General features: G+C 43.2%; 1 protein-coding gene across 1 annotated transcript; it reads left to right on the top strand.

Annotated features, from left to right (window-relative positions):
• The first annotated feature begins 1118 nt into the window (after positions 1 to 1118).
• LOC138425487 (glutathione S-transferase A1-like) lies at positions 1119 to 23388 on the top strand. Its single transcript, XM_069563435.1, has 7 exons — positions 1119 to 1373; positions 8035 to 8148; positions 15022 to 15073; positions 15899 to 16031; positions 18772 to 18913; positions 21326 to 21457; positions 22076 to 23388. The coding sequence occupies exons 2-7, from the start codon at positions 8062 to 8064 to the stop codon at positions 22196 to 22198; spliced, it is 669 nt and encodes a 222-aa protein (XP_069419536.1). The 5' UTR covers positions 1119 to 1373; positions 8035 to 8061; the 3' UTR covers positions 22199 to 23388.
• The last annotated feature ends 114 nt before the right edge of the window (positions 23389 to 23502 follow it).

The following is a 23502-nucleotide window of genomic DNA, read 5'->3' as shown; positions in this document are numbered from 1 at the left end:
CTCCTGGTATGGGCATGGCCCTGCTGCACTCCCTGGGCTGCACCATAAACAGTCATGTGGTCATGTGAGATTTAACGTCAGAGGAGACTGGGTAAAGGGTATTTGGAAACTCTGTACCACTTTTGCAATTTTTCTGTAATGTAAGTAATTTCTCCAAAGCTCAAAAGATACATATTAAATCATGTATTGATTAGACAAAAATGAAACCTGCAGTTTGCATCCAACTATTGCTAACAATTGTTAAAGCAAGGTGATGGGTATGTCAAAGCTCCTTATAACTCTTTTCTACATTTATATATGTTAGAATTTTTCCATTAGGAAAATATAAATTATGGGAATTCCCTGGTGCTCCAGTGGTTAGGATTCCATGCTCTCATTGCTAAGGGCCCAGGTTTAATCCCTGTTCAGAGAACTAAAATTCCAGAAGCTGCGAGGCAAGCCCACAAAAAGAAAAAGATGTATTTTATGTATATTGATGAAGTCCCTTTCATGTGCCAGGCACTGTAGTTAAGCCTTTGGCAGTCTTGTCCTCAAGGAGTTCACAGTTCACAGGGGGAAAGCAGATATTAAACACATAAGGTTGAAATTATGATATGATAATAATTACTTTAAACAGGGTATAACCTATACAAATATAGAACCACTATGCTGTACACCTGAAACTAATATGACATTGTAAATCAACTATAGTGGGATGTTTAGAAAAACTTCAAAAACAAACAAACAAAAAAATTAATATGTTAGAGGACACACGGGAATTGGGTGTTCCAAGCAGAAGAAACAGTATATGCAAAGACCCTGGGGCTGGAGAGAAAAGCCAAGGTGCCGTCAAGAAAAGAACGGTCTGAAAATGACCCAGGTGATGCAGGGAGCCCTCCCACCCAGAGCGAGGGCAAACTGGGAAGGTTATTTGGGGGTGTACACAATTGAGGTTGCAATACCATTCCTCATGTAGTTCTTTTTACCACTTTAGATTGCTCTCTCCCTATTCTCTCGACCATATCCTCATTTCTGCCATCACCCTCTTATGTACACTCTCCTTCTCCCTTCAAGATTCTTCCATCTGCCATAAGCCTGGCATCCCATTTCATAAAAGCATGGTCCCCACTGGTCTGCTGGACAGCCAAATAAATCTAGAATCTCTGTGTGTGCATTTATGGATCACCTTGAAATGGAACATTGTTGATTTATCATTTTCTTTGTGGCATGTACGGAATGTTCTGCCAGCCTGGTCAACTGTGTGGGGCTGTTCCCTATTGGACCCACCCACCCCACCAAAGCGGGGGCTGGTTGTTTAATTATTAAAGCATCTAGCATACACCCAAGGATTGGCATCGAGGAACTGAGCGGAGAGGCAGCAGGACTTTTATTAGGTTGGTACTGACCTTATCATGTTCATATAGTTTCTCATGTCTGTTTCAGGAGGAAAATATTGTTCAATTTGTTATTTTATGTGGGTACTTGGCGTTATTGCCTTTTCTTGGTGTGCTCAGGAGATGATTCAAGTGTTGTTTATTAGTTCCTCAAGGACATGTCTTTAGAGGAAAATAATAATCAAGAATTTAGAAAGTGAGGGCAGAGAATTTGATGATTTGGGGAAAATAAGAGTGTTACTAAGAGCAGTTTGAAAATGCAAACACATCAGTGCTGGGAGGGATCTGTGAGCTTATGTTAGAGTTGCCTTCTCTGGACTAGATGATGTATCAGTGTGATTCATATGGAAATCACACAATTTTGCTGGACTGGAATTTGGCAGAGTCACACATTTGGGGAATCCCACTCGAGCAATGAGGAGAAAATATATGTGATTGGTTGCTTGTCACTTGAACTGGCAGCTCCTGTTGGGAAGTCAGTCATCAATGGCGGTGGGTCAGAATCTGAATTTGCACCTCCAAAGCTGATTTGCCCACCGTGAGCTTGTTGCTTGTATGAGTTAGTTTATGACTGAGCACAGAGTAGCTTGCTGCTTTCCCTTCTTCTCCTCCACCTCCACCTCCTTCTTCGTGTTCAATAATAGGGACCAAAGCCTGGGCACAGTTTCTTACGAAGAAAAGATCCAAAATTGCAAGTGAATCTAAACACATAGGGCTATTTGGATAGTAAGGCAAGTGCGTGTGGATTTATTTCTCAGGCAATTCAAGAAAATAATGCCCTTCTCTTGAACTGCCCTGTTTCCAGCCCAACAGATAATTTGCAAATTCTGTCTACTTGCCAACTTAAATATTCTCCTGGGCTGCCCTGCCAAAGCACTTGCCCAATTTTTTTGCACAGTCATTAGGTTTTTAGTTTGTGGGAGAGTTCTAGTGTTTTGATAGTCGTGTTTAAACAGCACAATGTTGGGTTTTGTAAGCAGGATTGATTACTTTATGATCATGATCCAAGTTTATTATTTAATTGTTCTAAACTACTGAATTGCAAAATTGCAAGTCCTCTAAGGGAAATGCTAAAGAACACATGTGTGGTTCTTGGGCTGTCTAATCATGCCATGTTACACAGAAGGTTTGTTGAATTTTGAGCAATGTCTTGTGTTAAAAACTATGATGATGTCACTACTTCCTGACAGCTCACAGGTTAGTGGGGGCACAGAAACTGAAATTTCTGCAGGCTGTGAAAATTCAATAACAAAATAGATACAATAGGAAGAAACTAGTCTGTCTGTCAGGAGGACTAAGATCTAATCCAGACTCCATCACTAACTCCATAGTTGGCCAACACATGCTCTCTCTGGGGTACAGTGTATCAATTACACACTTGGAGGAGTGGCTAGCTGACTTCTAGCTCTATAACTCGAGAAGTCTTGAGGGAAGAGCTAGGTACATCAGTGGAGCACAGAGCTGGTTTCTAAAATGTACGTGAAGTCAGTAGGTGCAAGTGAAATGGCTCAGCCATGTCTGACTCTTTGTAACCCCGTGGACTGTAGCCTGCCAGGCTCTTCTGCCCATGAACTTTTCCAGGCAAGAGTACTGGAGTGGGTTGCCATTTCCTTCCCCAGTGGATTTTTCTGACCCAGGGATCGAACACGGGTCTCCCACATTGTAGGCAGATGCTTTACCATCTGAGCCACCAAGGAAGGCCCCCAGTAGGTAGGATGCAACATAATGGGAGTCAGCAGAAATGCCAACTTAAAAAGAATAAAACAAATGTCTCATACACAGAAGCCTCAGAATCTCAAAGACCCTGCAAAATCACAGTGAGGTTGGAGCTTCCAGGGCAAAAGAGAATTCACAGGGGAAAAAAAAAAAAATGAAATAAGCCCAAGGGAGAAGATTTGGAAATAGAAATGAAGAACAAGCACTTGTAATGTCTGTGAATAGGTTTTAGACAAAAATGAGGAGCACCCCTGATGTAGGGTAGGAAGGGGTGGAAAAGTCACAGCCTGGATGATGCTCCTGTGAAGGTGGAGCCAACCCAGGCAGGGCACAGCAGCCTGTGCTTTCTCAGGCTTCACTCCCCTTGCTCTGACTTGCTTGATTTCTAGAATCATGATCCTTGGCTCAGAACCAATTAAAATGAAGTCACCATTGGGCTCTTTGTGCATGGTAGGTTGTCGACACACCTGTTCTTCTGACTAAATTTAAACCCTTTAAAAGCAGGTTCCACATCAGGCTCCTATCTTGTTTCCCACCAGCCATTCTCTCTTGATACCTGAAACTGCAGAAGGGGCCTTAGGGGAGGAAGCTTGAAGGAAATTTGTTAAAAAGAAGAAATACATCATGTGTCAGCCAAAAACAAGGTGTCCATGAAGAAAATAGATGCACAAACAAATAAAGGGCTTCTGGAATGTTTAAACTATTTTGACAGAAAACTCAAGTTTTGTAACCAAGCAAGTGAGCTCCTTGTCCCAAGAGAAAGACCAAATACTGGGGCAATGGTCTTTTGCAACAGCAACAATAAAGGCTTTATAGTAGGGCAGCTAAGCAAGGAGACAGGAAGCAGTGCTAAGATCTGTCTTCCTGATCCTTTTTGAGTGGCATATTTATCTTAGGAGTAAGAAGCAAGTGGGCAGGGGGAGTGCTCAGAAATGGTTAGTGTACAGTAAGTGTAAGTTTCAATGCAAGTTTTAAGAGTTCTCTGTGCAAGCATGGCATATTTTCAGCATGTGACTTCTAAAGACTGTCAGTCATCCTAGTCCGTCAGTGTGAGTGGGCAGTGCTCAGCTGGAGAGGCTGTCATCAAGTTGCCTCCATATCTGTAGTTACTCTGCTAAGTAAGCTGGTATTCTTGGCGTATCATTTTGTTTCTACCTTATGGGCCTTGTAAGTTACAGGGTACCAGTTTCACACGCCTTTTTTGAAACATAACTATTGTGCAAGGACTTCTCTGCTAAAGATTCAACAACCACAAAATCTCACAACAATTTAAAAAAAAAATTTTTGGGGGGGCCAGAGGTCTGTTGACTAAAAATGGGACTGAAATTGTCCCTCCCTAAGTCTAAGCAATCAAATCCTTGCTTTTAAATGACTCCTGTGTTTCTGTACTGTCATCACTGATAAAACTTTCCCAAGACCACTGCTGAACTCACCCAGCCATGTTGGGGACAGGAGCACTATGCTACTGGCAGCTCCTGGGGATGATGTTAAGTAACTATCCTCTGATGACAGGACAATAAAGAAGGATCCAACCCCAAATGTCACTAGCGCAGACAGCTTAGACTAGAGCAACATCTACCAGACTTCTTTGGCTGGTCCCGGTCACAAGTGTCTCTTACATTTTACAACAAAGACCACACAATCACATACTGACACATTACTGAGTCCCGGTTCATACTGCTCACCACACAGCCATCCATTCTCATTAAATAGAGAAATGAGGTGTTGAGGCAAGGCCTGGGATTTTATTGGGAGAGCCAGCAGACTGAAAAGATGGTGGACTAGAGTCCCAAAGAACCATCTAACCTGTGTTAGAATTCAAGCTTATACTAAAAGGGGAGGGTGGCGTGGCAGGTGATTGCAAATTTCTTGTTGCCAGCCAGACTCATAATGACACAGGATGTGAATTCTTTGTTCTTCCAACCATCCACATAGGTCTGATCATAATGTTTCTATAAACCTCCAACAAGGCAAATGTTATTCTTTGTTTTGCAATTGTTTTATCCTTATATGGAGGAAAAGACTTTTATCTTTATACGAAGGAAAAGACTTTGAAAATGGGCTATCCTATGTATTTCAGGCTATAGGTAGCATTCTTTTACAAGAAGTGCAGAGCCAGCATGACTAAGCAAAGGCTACAGAGCACAAAGGTTAGAGCTAAAGGAATAGACCCAGTGTGAAGGCAGGTTTGGCTTTGCTGTTACAGACACTCACACGACAAATTTATCTGTTGCCAAAACTCAGCCTCTGTTCACTGGTGCCAATGCAGAGACAGAGTTTTGGAGGAAGTAGAAAAAAGTAGCTTTTATTGCTAATGCCCTCAAGATTGTGACCCACCCTGGATGGGGTAGTGAGGAGATTTATAGTGTTCAGGGAGCAGGATGTGATCAGCTCATGGATAATTCTCAGATTGATTGGCATCAAGGTGAAGTTTCAAGCATCGTCAATCTTCTGGTTTCAACCAGTCTAGGGTCTATGTTCCTGTGGTCAGCAATTTTCATCTGGAGGAGACCTGCTTCTTGTAAAACCAATTTAGGAATATGTGTCAGGCTTTTATCTATATCTTTCAGGGAGCTGTGAGTTGGGTGATTCTGTTATGTAGCAGATTTATAGCCTAAACTGTTACCAGTTCCCCAGCCCAACAGCTATTCTTTGTTCTCACATCTTCACATTTCCCAGTGGTTAACTCTTGAGTCAGCATTTTATTTCAAGAACAAGGACAAGGGGAGTTGTACATGGTTTTGTAATTCAAATGAAAGTTTTAGCAAAAAGTGCTTTCTATAATTGTATATGATACACCCTCATATTTACTATTATATAGCAGTTGAAAGACACTACTCAGAACCTGCTGTGTTAATTTCACAATTCGCAGTGGGCCACAATCCATCACTGGCACACACTGGTATAACAAAATCCCAAGACACTGATGTCAAATAAAAGTGCCTTCATACAACCACTATAGAGAACAGAATGGAGTTTCCTTAAAAAACTAAAATTAAAATCACCATGTTCACTGCAGCACTATTTACAATAGGCAGGGCTTGGAAGCAACCTAAACTCTGGATAAAAGTGAAAGAGGAGAGTGAAAAAGTTGGCTTAAAGCTCAACATTCAGAAAACTAAGATCATGGCATCTGGTCCCATCACTTCATGGAAAATAGATGGGGAAACAGTGGAAACAGTGGCTGACTTTATTTTTCTGGGCTCCCAAATCACTGCAGATGGTGATTGAAGCCATGCTTACTCCTTGGAAGGAAAGTTATGACCAACCTAGACAGCATATTAAAAAGCAGAGACATTACTTTGCCAACAAAGGTCCATCTAGTCAAGGCTATGGTTTTTCCAGTGGTCATGTATGGATATGAGAGCTGGACTATAAAGAAAGCTGAGCACCGAAGAATTGATGCTTTTGAACTGTGGTGTTGGAGAATACTCTTGAGAGTCCCTTGGACTGCAAGGAGATCCAACCAGTCCATCCTAAAGGAGATCAGTTCTGGGTGTTCATTGGAAGGACTGAACTTCCTGTTGAGGCTGAAACTCTAATACTTTGGCCACCTGATGTGAAGAGCTGACTCATTGGAAAAGACCCTGATGCTGGGAAAGACTGAGGGCAGGAGGAGAAGGGGACGACAGAGGATGAGATGGTTGGATGGCATCACCGACTCTATGGGCACGGGTTTGGGTAAACTCCGGGAGTTGGTGATGGACAGGGAGGCCTGGCGTGCTGTGGTTCATGGGGTCGTAAAGAGTCGGACACGACTGAGTGACGAACTGAACTGAACTGAAACATTCATTGAGGAATGAATGGATAAAGACCATGTGGTACATATATATACAACGGGATATTACTCAGCCATAAAAAGGAATGGAATTGGGTCATTTGTAGTCTTTCATACAGAGTGAAGTAAGTTAGGAGAAAAACAAATCTATGTTAATGAATATATATGGAATCTAGAAAAACGGTACCAGTGAACCTATTTGCAGGGTAGGAATAGAGACACAGGTGTAGAGACAGACCTGTGGACACAGGAGGGGAAGGGGTGGTGGGCCAAGTTTCGAGAGAAGCACTGGCACACCTACACTAGCTTGTGTGAAATAGACAGCTAGTGGGATGCTGTCGTAGCACAGGGAAGTCCGCCTGGTGTCTGGGACGACCTAGAGGGGTGGGAGGGAAGCTCAAGAGAGAGGATAGACGTGTATGCATATAGCTGACTCAAGATGTTGTACAGCAGAAACCAACGCAACATTGTAAAGCAAATATGTCCCAACTTTTTAAAACAGTTTTAAAAACAAGGTACAATCGAATGGGCTCACCGCTTACTTCAGTCAGAATGTACCTCAAGTAATTTTTGTGAAGGTGGAATGAGGATAAAAGTGAGGAAATGCCTACTATGTGATAGACACTAAACGTATGCTAGTTCCTTTCCGTGTACTATAAAGGTAGGGCACTGGCATCTCTTTCTCTAGATCGTGAAATAAAATTCATCCAGCAGTGAAGAACATATAGAATTCCAATAAGAAAAAAGGAAAGAGTTTTGTCTTCTGGGGAGAGAATTTAGAAGGTTTAGGGACCGTCAGGGCGGGATTCAGACACAGTTAATGCTTTTGAACAAGACCACCTGCCAGTCAAGGAGCTGCCCGGCTCCCTGCTCCTCTCTGTCAGTGAAGTTTCCTGGTTTCAAGTCCCCTCACCAGCCCCAGGTGACAGCTGAGCAAGATTAAGCCCCCTGCTCTATTTAAGTCCTCTGAGAGAGGACAGATGCAATCTGAGACTTGGTTTGGTGCAACTTCACAATGACACCCGTTGATAGGTGAGAATTTAGACCAAGGAAGAACCACACGGGACTGTTCCAATGCCGCCATGAAAAAGGCAGACGCTACCCCTTCTGTTCAAATGGACTGGACGTTGTAAAGCACAGTTTGCCTCTGTGGTCTGATTCATCCAGGTTCACGGGAAGTGAGGAACTGCTATCATGGCTGGGAAGCCCAAGCTTCACTATTTCGATGCCCGAGGCAGGATGGAGGCCATCCGGTGGCTCCTGGCTGCAGCTGGCGTGGAGGTAGGCCCTCTTAACTTGGATCGCTGTTGACTATCAAAGCACTTTCTCACATGAGCCAGACCTCCGCATCAAAGGATCTGAGTATGATTTTGCATTGCATAAAAATAGCTGCAGATTAAGAAAGAAATGGACTGATCTGATCAAATGAAAATGTAAATAATCCTGCCCATGGAAGAGCATAGAAATATTTTTTTTTATTTGAAAGGAAACAAAAGACACATCAACTAGTCCAACTGTGTGAAACTTACTTGGATTTCATTTTAACAAACCGTAAATATTATTTATGACACAGTTCAAGTAGAAACTTGATTGCTGATTGAATATGTTATTAAAGAATTATTGTTAGTATTTTAGGTGTAATTTTTAGGTTTATTATTATGTTTATGTTCAAAATAGTTCTTTTGGTTTAGAAATATGCATGAAGTATACATGATATGATACCTAGAATCTGCTCCATTTTTACATAAAGGGGAATATGGATGGGCATATAGATGACACAGGACTGGCTTGAGTTGATAATTATTGATGCTGTTGAAGGATATGAGAGACACTGTATTTTTAAAAATTTTTGTACATGCTAGAAATTCCCACAATAAAAGAAAAACTGTATGTAATATAAAAGAAATAGAAATAGAATAGAATTTGCGACCCCATGGACTGTAGCCTACCAGTCTCCTCCCTCCATGGGATTCTCCAGGCAAGGGTACTGGACTGGGTTGCCATTTCCTTCTCCAGGGGATCTTCCCGACCCAGGGATCGAACCCAGGTCTCCCGAATTCCAGGAAGACGCTTTAACCTCTGAGCCATCAAGGAAGCCCAGAATAGAAAATAGAAATAGAATAAATAGAAATAGAATAGAAATAGAAATAAATAGAAATAGAATAGAAAATAGAAATAGAAATAAATAGAATAGAAAACTGTATGTAATAGAAAATAGAAAAATAAATGAAATTAAGGTTAAAATATAATCACAAATATGGGAATGAGCCAACTGTAACAAACCACTTGATAAGATTTAATATATTCACTCAGCAATAATTTTGGGTGGGAGCACTTTAGGGCTTCCCTGGTAGCTCAGCTGGTAAAGAATCTGCCTGCAATGCAGGAAACCCCAGGTTGATTCCTGGTTCGGGAAGATCTGCTGGAGAAGGGATAGGCTACCCACTCCAGTATTCTTGGGCTTTCCTGGTGGCTCAGCTGGTAAAGAATCTGCCTGCAGTGTGGGAGGCCTGGGTTCGATCCCTGGGTTGGGAGGATCCTCTGGAGAAGGGAACAGCTACCCACTCCAGTATTCTGGCCTGGAGAATTCCGTGGACTAATGTATAGTCCATGGGGTCACAAAGAGTCAGACATGACTGAGTCACTTGCGCTTTCACTTTTGTGCCAGGCTCTGTACTAAGTTCTGGGGATACAGAAACGAATGAGACAGATGCAGTCCTTGCCCTCAGGCAGCTTGCACTCTAGTGAGGATGCAAACAAGTAAGCGGGTGATTAAGAGAGAGATGGGAGCATTCACGAGCACCCCCAGACATTTTATAGTGTTAGAACACCACATTCCCAGGAGCAAATGCAGGACTGTTGATGGTGCTAGTGGTAAACAAACCGCCTGCCACAGCGGGGGGAGAAGTGGGCGACAGACGATGAGATGGCTGGAGGGCATCATCGACTCAGTGGGCATGAGACTGAGCAAACTCCGGGATACAGTGAAGGACAGAGAAGCCTGGTGTGCTGCAGCCCATGGGGTCTCACAGAGCTGAACAAGAGTTTTCCTCAGTGATACCTCTAGAGGCCAGGCATGGATGCTAAGTCGTTTCAGTCATGTACGACTCTTTGAAACCCTATGGACTATGCCCACCAGGCTCCTCTGTTCAAGGGATTCTCCAGGCAAGAATACTGGAATGGGTTGCCAGGCCCTCCTCCAGGGGATCTTCCTGACCCAGGGATCGAACCAGCATCTCTTCTGTCTCTTGCATTGGCAGGTGGGTTCTTTACCACTAGCGCCACCTGGCATTCATTGGAAAAGACCCTGATGCTATGGTCCACAGTGTCACAAACAGTCAGACATGACTTAAGGATTTCATATTTAGTGAAAGGATTTTTTTCTAAAATTACCCTCATTTTTACCAAACACTGCCAAGATGAATTCGTTTTTAAGATAAATTTGGTGACTTCCCTGGTGGTCCAGTGTTGCAACTAAAGATCCCACATGCTGCAAATAAGACCTGGCACAGCCAAACACACAAATGAATAAAAATAAATATTAAAAGTAAAGATAGCCAGGGCTTCCCTGGTGGAATAAGAATCTGCTGCTAATGCAGAGGACACAGGTTCAATCCCTGGTCTGGGAAGTTCTCATATGTCATGGAGCAACTAAGCTTGTGCACCACAACTGCTGAGCCTGTGTGCCTCAACTACTAAAGCCCGTGCACCTTAGAGCCTGTGCTCCACAACGTGAGAAGACCCTGCAATGAAAAGCCTGCATAACCCCACAAGAAGTAGTCCCCACTTGCTGCAATTAAAGAAAGCCCATGTGCAGCAATGAAGATCTAGCACAACCAAAAGTTAAATGAATAAATTTTAAAATTAAAGATAACCATTGAAAATAATAGTAATAGATTTAAAAAAATAAAATGTTTGGTCCCTTGACTATGTAAGGTATTTAATGCTGACTCTGGGTGTAACTCCTCAGAAAGAATCTCAGAATAAATTCCCCAAAGGCTCTCAAGGCCAAGAAAGCCATGCCAAAGGCCTGCTATCAGATTTGCCCAGCTGGATTTCTCTCTTCTACAGGTTTTCAAAATAGTTTGAGATTTCTGTATATATCAGGAGACAGTCTTTTTTTCATTTACCTGACATACATAAATCCAGACAGACAGAGATCCCATAGTTTTCTGCTTGAGATTTAAAATGTCTCTTTGCCTCCTTTTTTTCCCCCTTGGCTTGAAGTTCTACTTAACCCAAGGCCAAAGTCTCAGGCAAAGTGGGCTGTGTTTGTATCTCAAGGACATGGTAAGAGTTGATATAGCTTTTTCCTAGGCATATTTTTATTCTCTCAGGGTCAGAATTTTGAAAAAAAAAAAAAATTTCTGCAAGTTAGCTTTTTCTAATTGCACATAACAGCTAGTTTTGCAATTAAAAAAAAAGTCTTGTTTTAACAAATTTTGTGGTCATACTGTCAAGAAAAATCATCTTTCCTTTTTTTTTTTTTTTGTAGTCATAGTTTCATAGCTAAAATATAGGCCAAATAGTGTCAAATTGGTCTTAATAATAGGGGCAGACTGGCTGAAAAATGTTGTTCCAGAAAGGTTTATTCTTCTGAGGACGTAGGGGTCTTAGTTTGCTCAGAAAGATCTGGAAAAGTAAGGGAACATGTAGGGGTGGGAGAAGCTTGGTCGTTCCCCCACCCACCCCCCCACCCCCCACCCCGCGAGAGTTGGAAGAAGTTAGAAGGAGATCGTTTAGAGTGTTAGGAGAGTTTTTTCTCATTACAGTAGCCACATAGAGCAGAATTATGATAAAAGGCTTTGAAAACTTGAACATAAGGAAACAATCCGTTATCTCATCCTGTGGCGATAAAAATTGAACTGTAAGAGATTCATTTTCAGGCCATTTTCCTCATCCTCCAATTTACATAAAGGCCAGGCACTGTTTCAGTAAAAACTTGCTAGTTCTTAAGGATACACTCCAGAGGTGTTTCTTCTGGCTTAGAAAGGGATCCTCCTATATTGAATAACCTGCAACCCAGAACAGAGACAGCTTCTAGCTACGTAATGCACCATCCTCTATACATTTAGGAGACACCTGAAGGGGATTCAGAGCATCCCCTGAATTTACTTTGACCTTATTCCTTGACGGTTTGGGGCAACCCCTAGCCCCCACTGATTTTTAACCAGCAGTCTCCAGTTGTCCTTGGCACCTTAAGCAAGGTGTCCTCCTTTCATACCCGGAGAGGACATGTGGACCAGCACATAGTGGTTGCAGGCTTTCCCTTAAGCTTTAGAGATGGCAGATACTGCCCAGGATGTAGGCTGATTGGAACTGGCCTGCTCAATAAGTAGTCTGTCCCAGCCTATGGGCTGCCAAGGCCTGGAATGAAGGGGACTCCTGGAGGAACTGGAGTTGGCTAAAGTGGAAAGTGCTACAGCGGTCAAGTATGGGCTTGGCAGCCGCAAGACTTCAGGTAGTCTTTACCCAAGAGGATTTTAAAGAATTAGGTAAAAAAGAAACCTTGCTGTGCAGCTAAGGCGGGAAAGAAAATTTCAGCATCGTGGAAGACAGAGTGAAAGTCAGGAGTCTCCAGCCAATAGTTTTAGCAAGATCTGCAGTTCACCTTGCAACCCACTCCAGTGTTCTTGCCTGGAGAATCCCAGGGACGGGGGAGCCTGGTGGGCTGCCGTCTATGGGGTCGCACAGAGTCAGACACGACTGAAGCGACTTAGCAGCAGCAGCAGCAGCAGCAGTTCACCTTGAATTCCCGGGTTTCTCACCAAATGATCTCGGAGAGACTGCCATACTGAAGAGAGATCTTAGTTCCCTGCCCAGGAACTCAACCAGGAATACTTATCACTAGACCACCAGGGGCTAGAGGCTAAAAGCAAAGTAGCCCCGGCTCTTTTCTCCTTTTGAAAGCAAGAATGTTTCAAGGAGGCGAAAACCGTAAAAACAGGTGCAAGGTTTATGGGAGCACAGCATATAGGAGAGCACATGGGGAAGCAGTTTATTTAAGACAGAAGCAAGGCAGAAATACACACCTAGAAAGAAAATGTATAGGTGTCCTCTCTAATCAGGAGAAGTGTAATAAAGAAGCGAATTAAATCACTTACATAAGACAGTCCTTCCAGATCTTTGTTTACCTTTGGCCAATTAGCTTGTTTCTTTTTTCATATCTGTCTGGTCCTAGGACCTTCCCTGGGATGCACGCACCTTTTGGCTAAGATTAATCCCACTGCAGATGCCTGTGGGTACATGTCCATACTCATTATGGAAAGGCACCCCCTCCATTTTTGACCCCAAGGAGATTTCCTGTGGATGTGCAAACAGGGAAGTCTTCCTTGACCTCAGGAGTGGCCACTTTATCTCTTTATTCCAGCAGAGCTCAGCTTCAAGGACAAGGGCTCTGTCCTTGGTGTTTGAGTGAAAACAAGGCATCAGCTTTATTCCACTTAACAAACACCAGCAGCCCAGCCCAGAGGCCCATCAATCACCTACCTCAGAATCATGGAGAAACTCTGGAGATATGATCCCTTAAAGGAACCTCTAGTGTGCTCCCTTAGCCTCCTAACATATTTACCTGAGCCTCAGATTCAGTTGAGTTCAGTCACTCAGTCGTGTCTGACTCTTTGTGACCCCATGGACTGCAGCACTCCAGGCTTTCCTGTCCATCCATCACCAACTCCCAGAGCTTACTCCAATTCATGTCCATCCAGTCAGTGATGCCATCCAACCATCTCATCTTCTGTCATCCCCTTCTCCTCCTGCCTTCAATCTTTCCCAGCATGAGGGTCTTTTCCAATAAGTCAGTTCTTTGCATCAAGTAGCCAAGTATTAGCCTCAGATTACAAAGGAGCCTCAGATGATACTTTCTTGATTGCTGGACATTAGCTTGGTCTGTTCTCAAGTGTGTGAAGAAACAAATACACAGAAAAACAAACTGAACCATTCTAGGTTGTTTATTTTCTATAAATCAACAACCAATAGTTTTTGCTATGGTCCAACCTTGGGGTTCAAGGATGTGTTCAGAGTCCATGGGAAGGATGAGTTCAGCACAGGAAGTGAAGAGGAGGAGACACTGAGAGCATCCAGGCCTCTTCTTGTCCAGCCCAGCCCAAAGGAGGAGGGTGTGGGGCAAGGCTGACCAGAGGCCACTGGTCAGGACTTCTGGGTTCTCTGGGCCTGGAGGCTGATCCTCACAACTCCATTCATCTCCCTCAGCCTCATAAGCAACAGCCCACCACCAAGTCCCATCCTTCCTCTGACACCTTCCCACAGTGACCACCCACCACCCCTCATGTTGTCTTGAACTGGGCACTTTGCGAACTGTTGCCCACAAACCTCCCTATCTGTGTGGTCTAACCCTGTGGAATCATGTAGATCCACAATAAACTGTTCCACTGAGTCAGTTGAAAGTAAAAGTGAAAGTGTTAGTCATTCAGTTGTGTCCGACTCTTTGCAACCCCATGGACTGTACCCCACCAGGCTCCTCTGTCCATGGAATTCTCCAGGCAAGAATACTGCAGTGGGTTACTGTTTCCTTCTCCAGGGAGTCTTTCTGACCCAGGGATCGAACCCAGGCCTCCTGCATCACAGGCAAATTCTTTACTGTCTGAGCTACCAAGGAAGCCCCAGTTAGAAACCTCCCAATTCTCAAACTTTTCATCATCAAGACCCTTTTCTAAAATAAAACATTGAATGGAGGGAGGTAAGACACAGTAGAGGTCCCTGGTGGCAGCATCTTGGGAGTCAGTGACCCCATGAAAACCCCATGCGGGCGGACACCCCAAATTTCTGTCCTGATTTCACAGAGAGAGAAAGGCTTTCCAGAGACTAGTTAAAACTCCATAACTAGAAGAATTTCCCAGTCCCTTCCCTCCAGTGACTTTCCCCTCCCCTCAAATTATTACCTAATCACTGACAGAGGTGGGGACAGGGTAGAGGTGAATTAACCTGCATAATAAGCAGTTGCTTGCTGCAACCCACACTTTTATCTTGGTGTCTCTAATCTAAATCTCCAAATGGCCTTGATCACTGTCCTCTGTGCACCCTGCCGAACTTGGAAATCCTACAGTCTCCATAGTGGGCAGCAGACAGAGGCCATGCAAGTTAAGTAATGCTATAGAATGAAATAAAAACTCATTGACTGTTTCTGTTTTCCAGTTTGAAGAGAAACTTATAGAAAGTTCAGAAGATTTGGATAAGTTAAGACATGGTAAGAAACTGAATTCTTCTAATGGGAGGATCTAGTAGCAGCCATAAGTTGAGGTTTGAATACCAGCAAGGCCTTGTGTGTGCAAGGTAGGAATGGGGCCAGGGGAGAGGAAGAAATGTGGTTAAAGGTAAGGGTGGGGCTCCTTGAGAAGGTCTTGCAGCTCACTTGGGACTAGGAAGGGCTGGAACTCTAGTATTTGCTAAAGGAACTAGCCCCAGTGCCCTGTGAATGCCCTTGCTGGTCTCTCTCTGCTTTTCTGCGCCATGAGTGACCATATCAGTTCAGGATGCCATACAGCCCTCCCACCAAAGGTCAGGAAAACACATGCATCAGAGAGAAGAGGGGAAAACGAGGCCCAGAAATTGCCATGAATCCTTTTTTCTGGCAAGTTTGACAAGTCTAGCAAAATTGCAGACTCAGTGAGCAGGAAAAGGGACCTGCACATAGAAATCTCAAAATCTGCCTTATATGATGTGAGACTTATTTAGAACTTCTCATTCAAATTGGCAACCAGGTGGCAGCCCTATTGCAGCCTCTTCCAACTTCTTTCTAAAACATCCCTAAAGACAAATAGACTCAGAATTAGAAGGAATCACCCATGTATCTGAATGGCAAGTAAAAAGATAAATGAAATAATGGGTTAAAAAAATAAAAGACTGAGCAGGAAGAGGACTATGGGAAGCCAAAAACAAAATGCCACGCTGCTTAATTATACCAGGTCATTTTAGTATTTCTATTTATATCTTCAGTTACGTCAACATTTTTTTTCATCCTAAAAGGGTATAATTCATCCAATATTTCTCTCTTCTTTTCTCCTTTCAAAAGATGGGAGTTTAGTGTTCCAGCAAGTGCCAATGGTTGAAATTGATGGGATGAAGCTGGTGCAGACCAGAGCCATTCTCAACTACATTGCCACCAAATACAATCTCTATGGGAGAGACATGAAGGAGAGAGCCTTGTACGGTATTTTTTCCGTTCTTTCATGAGTGATAAGTAGGAACAATCCTAGGTGTTTCCCTGAGCGATTAGGATGTGTTCATGGGGATCATGACCAACAGCAGCTATAGACCTTAATGGTGTAACTGAGCTCTAGTACAGCAAGGACCTGTGAAGAGGAGAGAAGAGTAGACTTGGAGTGGAATCAAGAGCTTACGTAAGAAGTTGTGGTCCATGGGTACAGCACAGTGACGAAGGATTCCAAACACGGGTAAATTATTAAGCTGGGAGGAAGGTGGAACCTCGACTCCAGAGGCTCACACTAGACGCCCACCAACAGCTAGAGTCAAGGGACAAAATGTCTGAGTGTCTAGAGGATAAAGCCTGAGAAGAAGAAGATCTAAAGGAATTGATTCTTAAGTTCCAGAAACGTTAGAATGATAACCAGGAGCTTAATTTATCAGTCCTCTTTATGGACTGGTCACTTGACAGGGGATAACAAAGTGGATAACTTGGGGGATAACAGTGGATAACAAAGGGGATAACTCAAGACACCAGAGTCATCTGGAACATTTTAATATAAGTCTGAAGCAGCCAGATTTATTCAATACAAGCAAAACTGGGGGGAATCCTCTCTGTTGCAATGGGACAACCTGACTGATACTAAAATCATGTAAGGAACTGTTGGTAGTTACTCAAAAAGTTAAAGAGTTACCATATGACTCAGCAATTCCACTTCTGGGTATACACCCAAGAGACTCAAAGACACATTCACGTTTCGCAATTCAAGTTCAGCATGATGCCTGCCAGTAGGCAGCAACATGAGAGCACAGCTCTGTGGTCAAGAGCACAAGTGCTGGGGTGGAATGGCCAGCACTCCCATCGCAGATTCATCACTAAACAGCTCGTGACTTCAGACACTTTCATTCACGTCCTGCTCTTTACTATTTTATCTGAAACCTAGTCTTCGGCTCCACGGGATTATTTGTGAGGATGTGTGGCTGGACCGCACTGATTCCGTTTGGCCCCCTCTCCCCCATCTTCAGGTCACCAACACTACACCCTCATCTTTCTGCACACTGCACTTTAGCCTCCCAGCAAAGAATGTGCCCCAGCTGGATGAGTTCCCCATCAGTTTTTACCCTTGCCTTCATCTGATAAGAAAACTGGAAGAATGTATTTTGTTGACACAGAAGGTTAATGGTCATGAGACCCCCAGGGGAGGAAAAACCACCAGTTCCTTCAGTGTAGACTTGCTTCTCACTTGGTAGTCAGATTCTACTTTCAGTTTTGACCCCTTTAAATTCCCCTAGATCCCTTTTGGCAGAACAAAGTGCAGCTGTAATTGTCTGTGGACCATTGTTTGCACTGTCTTTCCTGCCTGTTTATAAGTTACCCACAATAAACTTCATAGCGAAAAAAAACAGGAAACAAAACACATCCACACTCGAACTTGAACACAAAAGTGCCCAGCGTTCATAATATTCTAAAAGTGGAAACCAACAAAATATCCAAGAACTAATGAATGGATGAACAAAGAATGATACATCCCTGTCATGCAATATTTTAGTCATGAACAGGAGTAAAGTGGAGTAGGCCACGGTAACCCACTCCAGTATTCTTGCCTGGAAAATCCCATGGACAGAGGAGCCTGGTGGGCTCCAGTCCACAGGGTTGCAAAGAGTCGGAGACGACTGAAGTGACTTAGCACGTACGCAGGAGTAAAAAACTGATGTATGTGACAACATGGATGAACTTTGAAAAATACTAAATGAAAGACACCAGACACAAAAGGCTACATATTGTGTGATTCCAAATATATGAAATGTCCTGACATTCAAATCCATAGAAATAGAAATAATAGTTGAGTGGTTGCCTAAGGCTATAAATCTGAGGAAATGGGGAGTGACTGTCAAGGGTACTGGATTTCCTTTTGGATAAAACGATAAAAAAAAGTTCTGGAATTAGAACATGGTGATGATTTCAGAATGTACTAAAAAGTATTGAATAGTACCATTTAAAGGATGAAAGTAATGCTATGTGAATGTATTTCAATAAAGCTTTTATTACCAAACAAAGAACAACTCTTGTAGGAAATTCTTTTGGAACAAAAACAAAAACAAACAATCATTTGGAATTTTCATTGTAGAAACTGTATGAAGAATTGTACTATTTCAATGGATATTTTGGGTGGCGTCTGGAGAAATGCAAATGAGGCCAGAGTTGGGCAATCATATATGGAGGAGGTTGTGGAATCATTTCTATCAGAAATAACCAGAGGAACTACTGATACTGGGCATCTAAATGGACCTAGTGGTGTAACAGGATGAGAAAGGGAGAGCTAGAGGGACATGCCTGGGACCACTGTGCCAGGACTCTCTCTAGACGTGACTGAGGTGGTGCTAATGCGTCACACTAATTGTGCATAGCTACGTCACAGCAGAGAGGGCAAACCCGGGTATGGTCTCAGAGGTTACCTGCAGGGATTTACCCGTTTCTCTCATGCCTCTATGAATGGGTCCCCAGTGTGCTTTGTCCCTATATTTGATCATGCGTATAACCAAAATATTCGCTATGTCTACCTTGATGGCTTGTTTTAGAATGAAATGTTAAAATAAAAATCGTAACTCCATGACTGGCTTAGAAAATTGTACCCAGTGGAGAATTACTTTATCATCTTTTGATGCCCCATTCTTATCTATTCTTAAACTAGAAAATCTAAGGCAGGAGACATTTGGCAATTTGGCCATTTTGTCTTTCAGAATTGATATGTACACAGAGGGTGTTGCAGACTTGAGTGAAATGATCATGCTTTTGCCACTGTGCCCACCTGATCAAAAGAATGCCAAGTTGACCCTGATCCGAGAAAGGACAACAAACCGTTATCTCCCTGCATTTGAAAAAGTAAGTGGACTGTTTAGTGGTTTTGACATTGAGATGCGAGGACAAAGGAAGATAGTGCCTGGTGTTGCTGGGGAATCGACCTTCACTTCTGTGAATCTTCCTGAATACTAATGCAGTATCCTGATTCTCAGGGCATTTTCTAAAAATTGACTCTGAGAGAGAATTGTACAAGTTTTACACACATTATCATTTGTCAGCATAATTTCTATTGACTCAGACCCAATTTGAAATTCTCTGTTCAATGGAATTTCATGGTTTTACTTGGAGCTTGGGCTGTGGAAGTTCTGAGAGCTATACGGGAGCCTGGGGTAGATGGATCCTGCAGAACAGAGTGTAGGGGCTTTGATCCAAGAAGAGCACGGTGTCAGCAATACATCAGAAAATATTCTGGTACCATGTCTAGGGAGACATGAGAGCAGGTGCCTGCCAGGAGAATGTGGAAGTGTTTCTGGGATGGATGAGATATTTCTAAACAGAGATGGGGGCAGTATTGGGGAGGACAAGTCAGAGGAAAAGATTTTCAGGAGAAAATAATCACGAATTTTGGGGGTATGGCTCTCAGACTTTTGAAGGAGGTTATGCAAAGCCAAGGAAATAATGTTCTATCATTATGCCTAGTATATATCTTAATTAATGTTTCTTCTTGAAGAGAATAGCATTTCAAGATCAAAATTACCTAAAATCACGCTAAACAAAAATGATTAACCTAGAAAAAAATGATTTTAAGAGATTCAGGAGGGTTACATACATATATAAAGATTAACACAGAGCATAGGATCATTCTGTCATTTATTTAGCAAATGTTAATTCATTGCTTGCTTATCTGGCCATATTCAAGGAGCAAAGAATTTAATAGTAATCAGAAAGCACACCCTCCCAGCCCTTGAGGTGCTAAGAGTTTATGCAACATTCACAAGATGATAAGCTCTTTGATGATTGCAGTTTGAGTTCATCTGTACTTTGATTTATGGGTCGAAAAGATTCTCCTAGAGGAGGAAACGGCAATGCACTCCAGTATTCTTGCCTGGAAAACACCATATACAGAGGAGCCTGGCAGGCTACAGTCCGTGAGGTCACAAAGAGTTGGACAAAACTGAGCATGAGCACTGACGGACAGAGGGTACTTTGAAAACAAAGGGCCCCGTGATAGCATAAGTAAAATTATATTCTACAAAATATGTTTTGATGTTATTATTTTCTTTTCCAAATGATTATCCATTCGTCCATGATTTTCTATTTTTTGCTTTGTTTTCTTTTTTAGTTGCTCAGTCATATCCAACTCTTTGTGCCCTCATGGACTGTGGACCACTAGGCTCCGCTGTCCATGGGATTTCCCAGGCAAGAATACTGGGGTGGGTTGCTATTTCCTTCTCCAGGAGATCTTCCCGACCCAGGGATCAAATCCCGGTCTCCTGCATTGCAGGCAGATTCTTTACCACTGAGCCACCTGGGAAACTCTCTGTGCTTCTGTATGTATATATAATCTGAAAGTGTATTTGCCAAAATGTTATTACGTTAGTTAGTGGTGCTGTATGCATTTTTCTCTTTATACATTATGATTTTCATATTGCTAGAATATTTTAATAAATATAAGATATTTCCCTAACATATTATTATGAAACATTTCATACATGCAGAAAAGTTTAAAATGTATAAAGTGAACTCATATGAACCTACCATGTGGATACCAGAATTAAGCTTTGGTTTCCATAATCGTGTGTGATTATCTCTACATTTCTCCTCTGTCAATCAAACACGTGATTTTGGCTATATAACAGAGTGAGTTAAATCATCAGTGAAGTTCACCCCCAGACATTGTAGAGTGTGAATTGTAACAGTGCAAGTCAGGAGTAAGGGAGAAGGGACTTCAAGTTGACCCAGGTTTATTTCAGGCCCCAGAGAGAGACCGGGAAATCAGGAAGCAGGAAAGAAGAGAAATATAGATTGAAATAGTTTGCTCAGGGTTGAAGAAGGTTGTTAAGAAAGTTGGAGTCACTGCCCAAGGGAGCAAGATGAGAGGGACAGAGAGAGAGAAAGAGAAGAGAAAGAGGCAAGAGAGAGATGGATGAAGGGTCATGTTGTGGAGTTCAGGGCTGTACGCTTCAGGATGTGGGGTCAACAGCAACACTGTGCAGACGATGCTAAGCCCTTGGCCCAGTGGAAGAAGTAAGGCAGCCACAGCAAGGAGGGAACAGGAAAAGGAAATTATAGTCTGGCTTCCACTGGGGTTGAGGAGGGAACAGCAGGGACTCAACTGGCCCATCTCACTGAGTTGGTGGGGGCAGAAGGTCTGGGGTCCCCACCCGCCCAGTGAGGGGCAGAGGGGGAAATGGGGCTGGGTGGTGGGCAGGGGAGGAGCAGGGCCCAGGCTGTCTGAACCTGCATTCCTGATCTGACCCCTCCATTCGCCAGGTGCTAAAGAGCCACGGACAAGACTATCTTGTGGGCAACAAGCTGAGCAAGGCTGACATCCACCTGGTTGAATTGCTCTATTATGTGGAAGAACTGGACCCCAGCCTTTTGGCCAACTTCCCTCTGCTGAAGGTGAGCTCTCCTACGGCCCTGGACTGGGAGGGAGGGGGGCTGGGGTGGCGGTGGAGGGGTAGGGGTGGGGATGTGCCCACACCCCCCACCTCAGAATCTGTTCTCTGAACACTGGGACTGCAATGCTAGGGTCCCCACCGTATCATTTCTTCCCCTCAGTTCCTGTTCCTTCTCTCACACCTTAATTTCTCTCTACCAGTCTCTCTCTCTGAGGACAGATTGGTTCTGACTGACCTCACAGATTACCTTTCATGTTTTCTGTCTTTACTTCCAGCCCCATCTCCTATCTCTTCTTGTCTTGATACCTGGAGCCTTACTCTGTGCTGATATCTGACACTTTTCTCTTCCTCACACTGCACTCGAGGGTGAACCTGCAGGACTGATAAGTAGGAAGATTGGGACGCTGAATGGAGCCTTGCGCTAAGACATCTCTGGGGAAAACGCCATTGGGCCGTCATCTTCCTGGCTCACTGGGTGTCCATGTCCAGCCTTCTCCTGGTGCTGATGGAGGGGCCTCAGCTGGCCCTTGTCTAGGAGGGTCTCTGAGTCCCTGCTGGCTTGTGTCAGTGGCGGGGTGGTCTTTAGCTGCACTCTGAGCTGTGCTCTTGTGCGTTGCAGGGCCTGAAAACCAGAGTCAGCAATCTCCCGGCCGTGAAGAAGTTTCTGCAGCCCGGCAGCCAGAGGAAGCCTCCGGGGGGCGAGAAAAGCCTTGAACTAGCCAGAAAGATTTTCAAGTTTTAATAAAGCCAGTGGGGCCACCCAGGACATTGAGGACCAAACTTATGAAATTCCTGGCAATGAAGTTTTTATCTAAGTGTAGACCCTGGGTGTTGTGAGACTAATAAACTATTCCAAAGTTTTAGTAGCCATTAAAGAATAAAGCTCCAATGAGCAGATTTAGTTACTCTTTTTCTTTAGAATCGAATATAAAATCAGATTTTCCATCTCTTCCTAGCACATTGCTTTTTTGGAATTAAAAATTAAATACAAAAGGGAAATATAGATTGTGTCATCCCCTTGATTTTTTTTGTAGGAATTATCGTATAACATCTGTCACATAGCTTATCAAAGAATCAAGTGTAGAAATTCATAATCTGACATTCTTAGGTTTCCACAGGAAAGAGTTATTTTTCTGGTGTCAATGAAGACAATTAATAAACAATAATAAGAACAGGCAAGAGTTTTACTTAAGCAAACTGAGGACTAGCCAGAAAGATACCTTCCCAGATTACTCTGAGCAGCTTGCTCTGGACATATATGGCTTCCAGCACAGTTTCGTATATCTTTGTCAGAACAAAGAACATTAAATGAGTCAGGGATACATTTCTTCAAGATTGAAAGAAAAACACCACACAGATCAGCACATGTACAGTCAGCATGGCCTTGGCACCTGGCACGGGACTCTTATCATGGAAGGAGGACCAGCATTGGAGTCCCAGGAAGGAAGGCATTTAATCTTCCCACTCCGCACCCCTCACCCCTGCCCCACATCTGCTTGCAGGATACAGGATCTTACTTCCTTGACCAGGCATAAAACCAGGGATAAAACCCCCTGCATTGCAAGCATGGAGTCCTAACAACTGGACCACCAACTAAGTCCCTTAATCTTTATTTTTACCATGGACTATCTTTCCTTCTGGTCAAAGTGCTCTTGTCTCTAATAACTAAAGCAGATATAGAATGTATGTTTGGTTGGCCACAAACGGGTATTTCAGTTGGCATAAAATTCAAGTCGACTCATGTATAAGGCCACAAACGGGTATTTCAGTTGGCATAAAATTCAAGTCGACTCATGTATAAGTCAGAATGACTTCCGTATATCTCAATATGTAAACATTTCTTTTATCACTTTCAATGGCAAAAAGACATTTTTTAAAAATTTCTTTGAGAGACATTTTCCTTCTGATAATAAAAATATCTTTTTTTATGCATTTTGATCAGCTATTTTTTTTTCTACTGTGGGCTCTCCAGTGTTCGGGGAGGCTGGGAAATAATGAGAACCGAGTGGACCCAAACTGTGCTCAGGGGACCCTGCTGTGGCTGCC

This window comes from Ovis canadensis, chromosome 20 (assembly GCF_042477335.2).
Source record: "Ovis canadensis isolate MfBH-ARS-UI-01 breed Bighorn chromosome 20, ARS-UI_OviCan_v2, whole genome shotgun sequence".
NCBI classification, from domain to species: Eukaryota; Metazoa; Chordata; class Mammalia; order Artiodactyla; family Bovidae; genus Ovis; species Ovis canadensis.
This window is presented reverse-complemented; position numbering and strand designations above follow the sequence as displayed.

What these genes read in the sequence shown, in the direction of transcription:
- LOC138425487 (XM_069563435.1), top strand. Translation starts at nt 8,062, where the DNA reads ATGGCTGGGAAGCCCAAGCTTCACTATTTCGATGCCCGAGGCAGGATG. An exon ending in TGGCTGCAGCTGGCGTGGAG is followed by an intron (nt 8,149 to 15,021) that starts GTAGGCCCTCTT and finishes TCTGTTTTCCAG; the next exon opens with TTTGAAGAGAAACTTATAGA. An exon ending in ATCTCCCTGCATTTGAAAAA is followed by an intron (nt 18,914 to 21,325) that starts GTAAGTGGACTG and finishes TCCATTCGCCAG; the next exon opens with GTGCTAAAGAGCCACGGACA.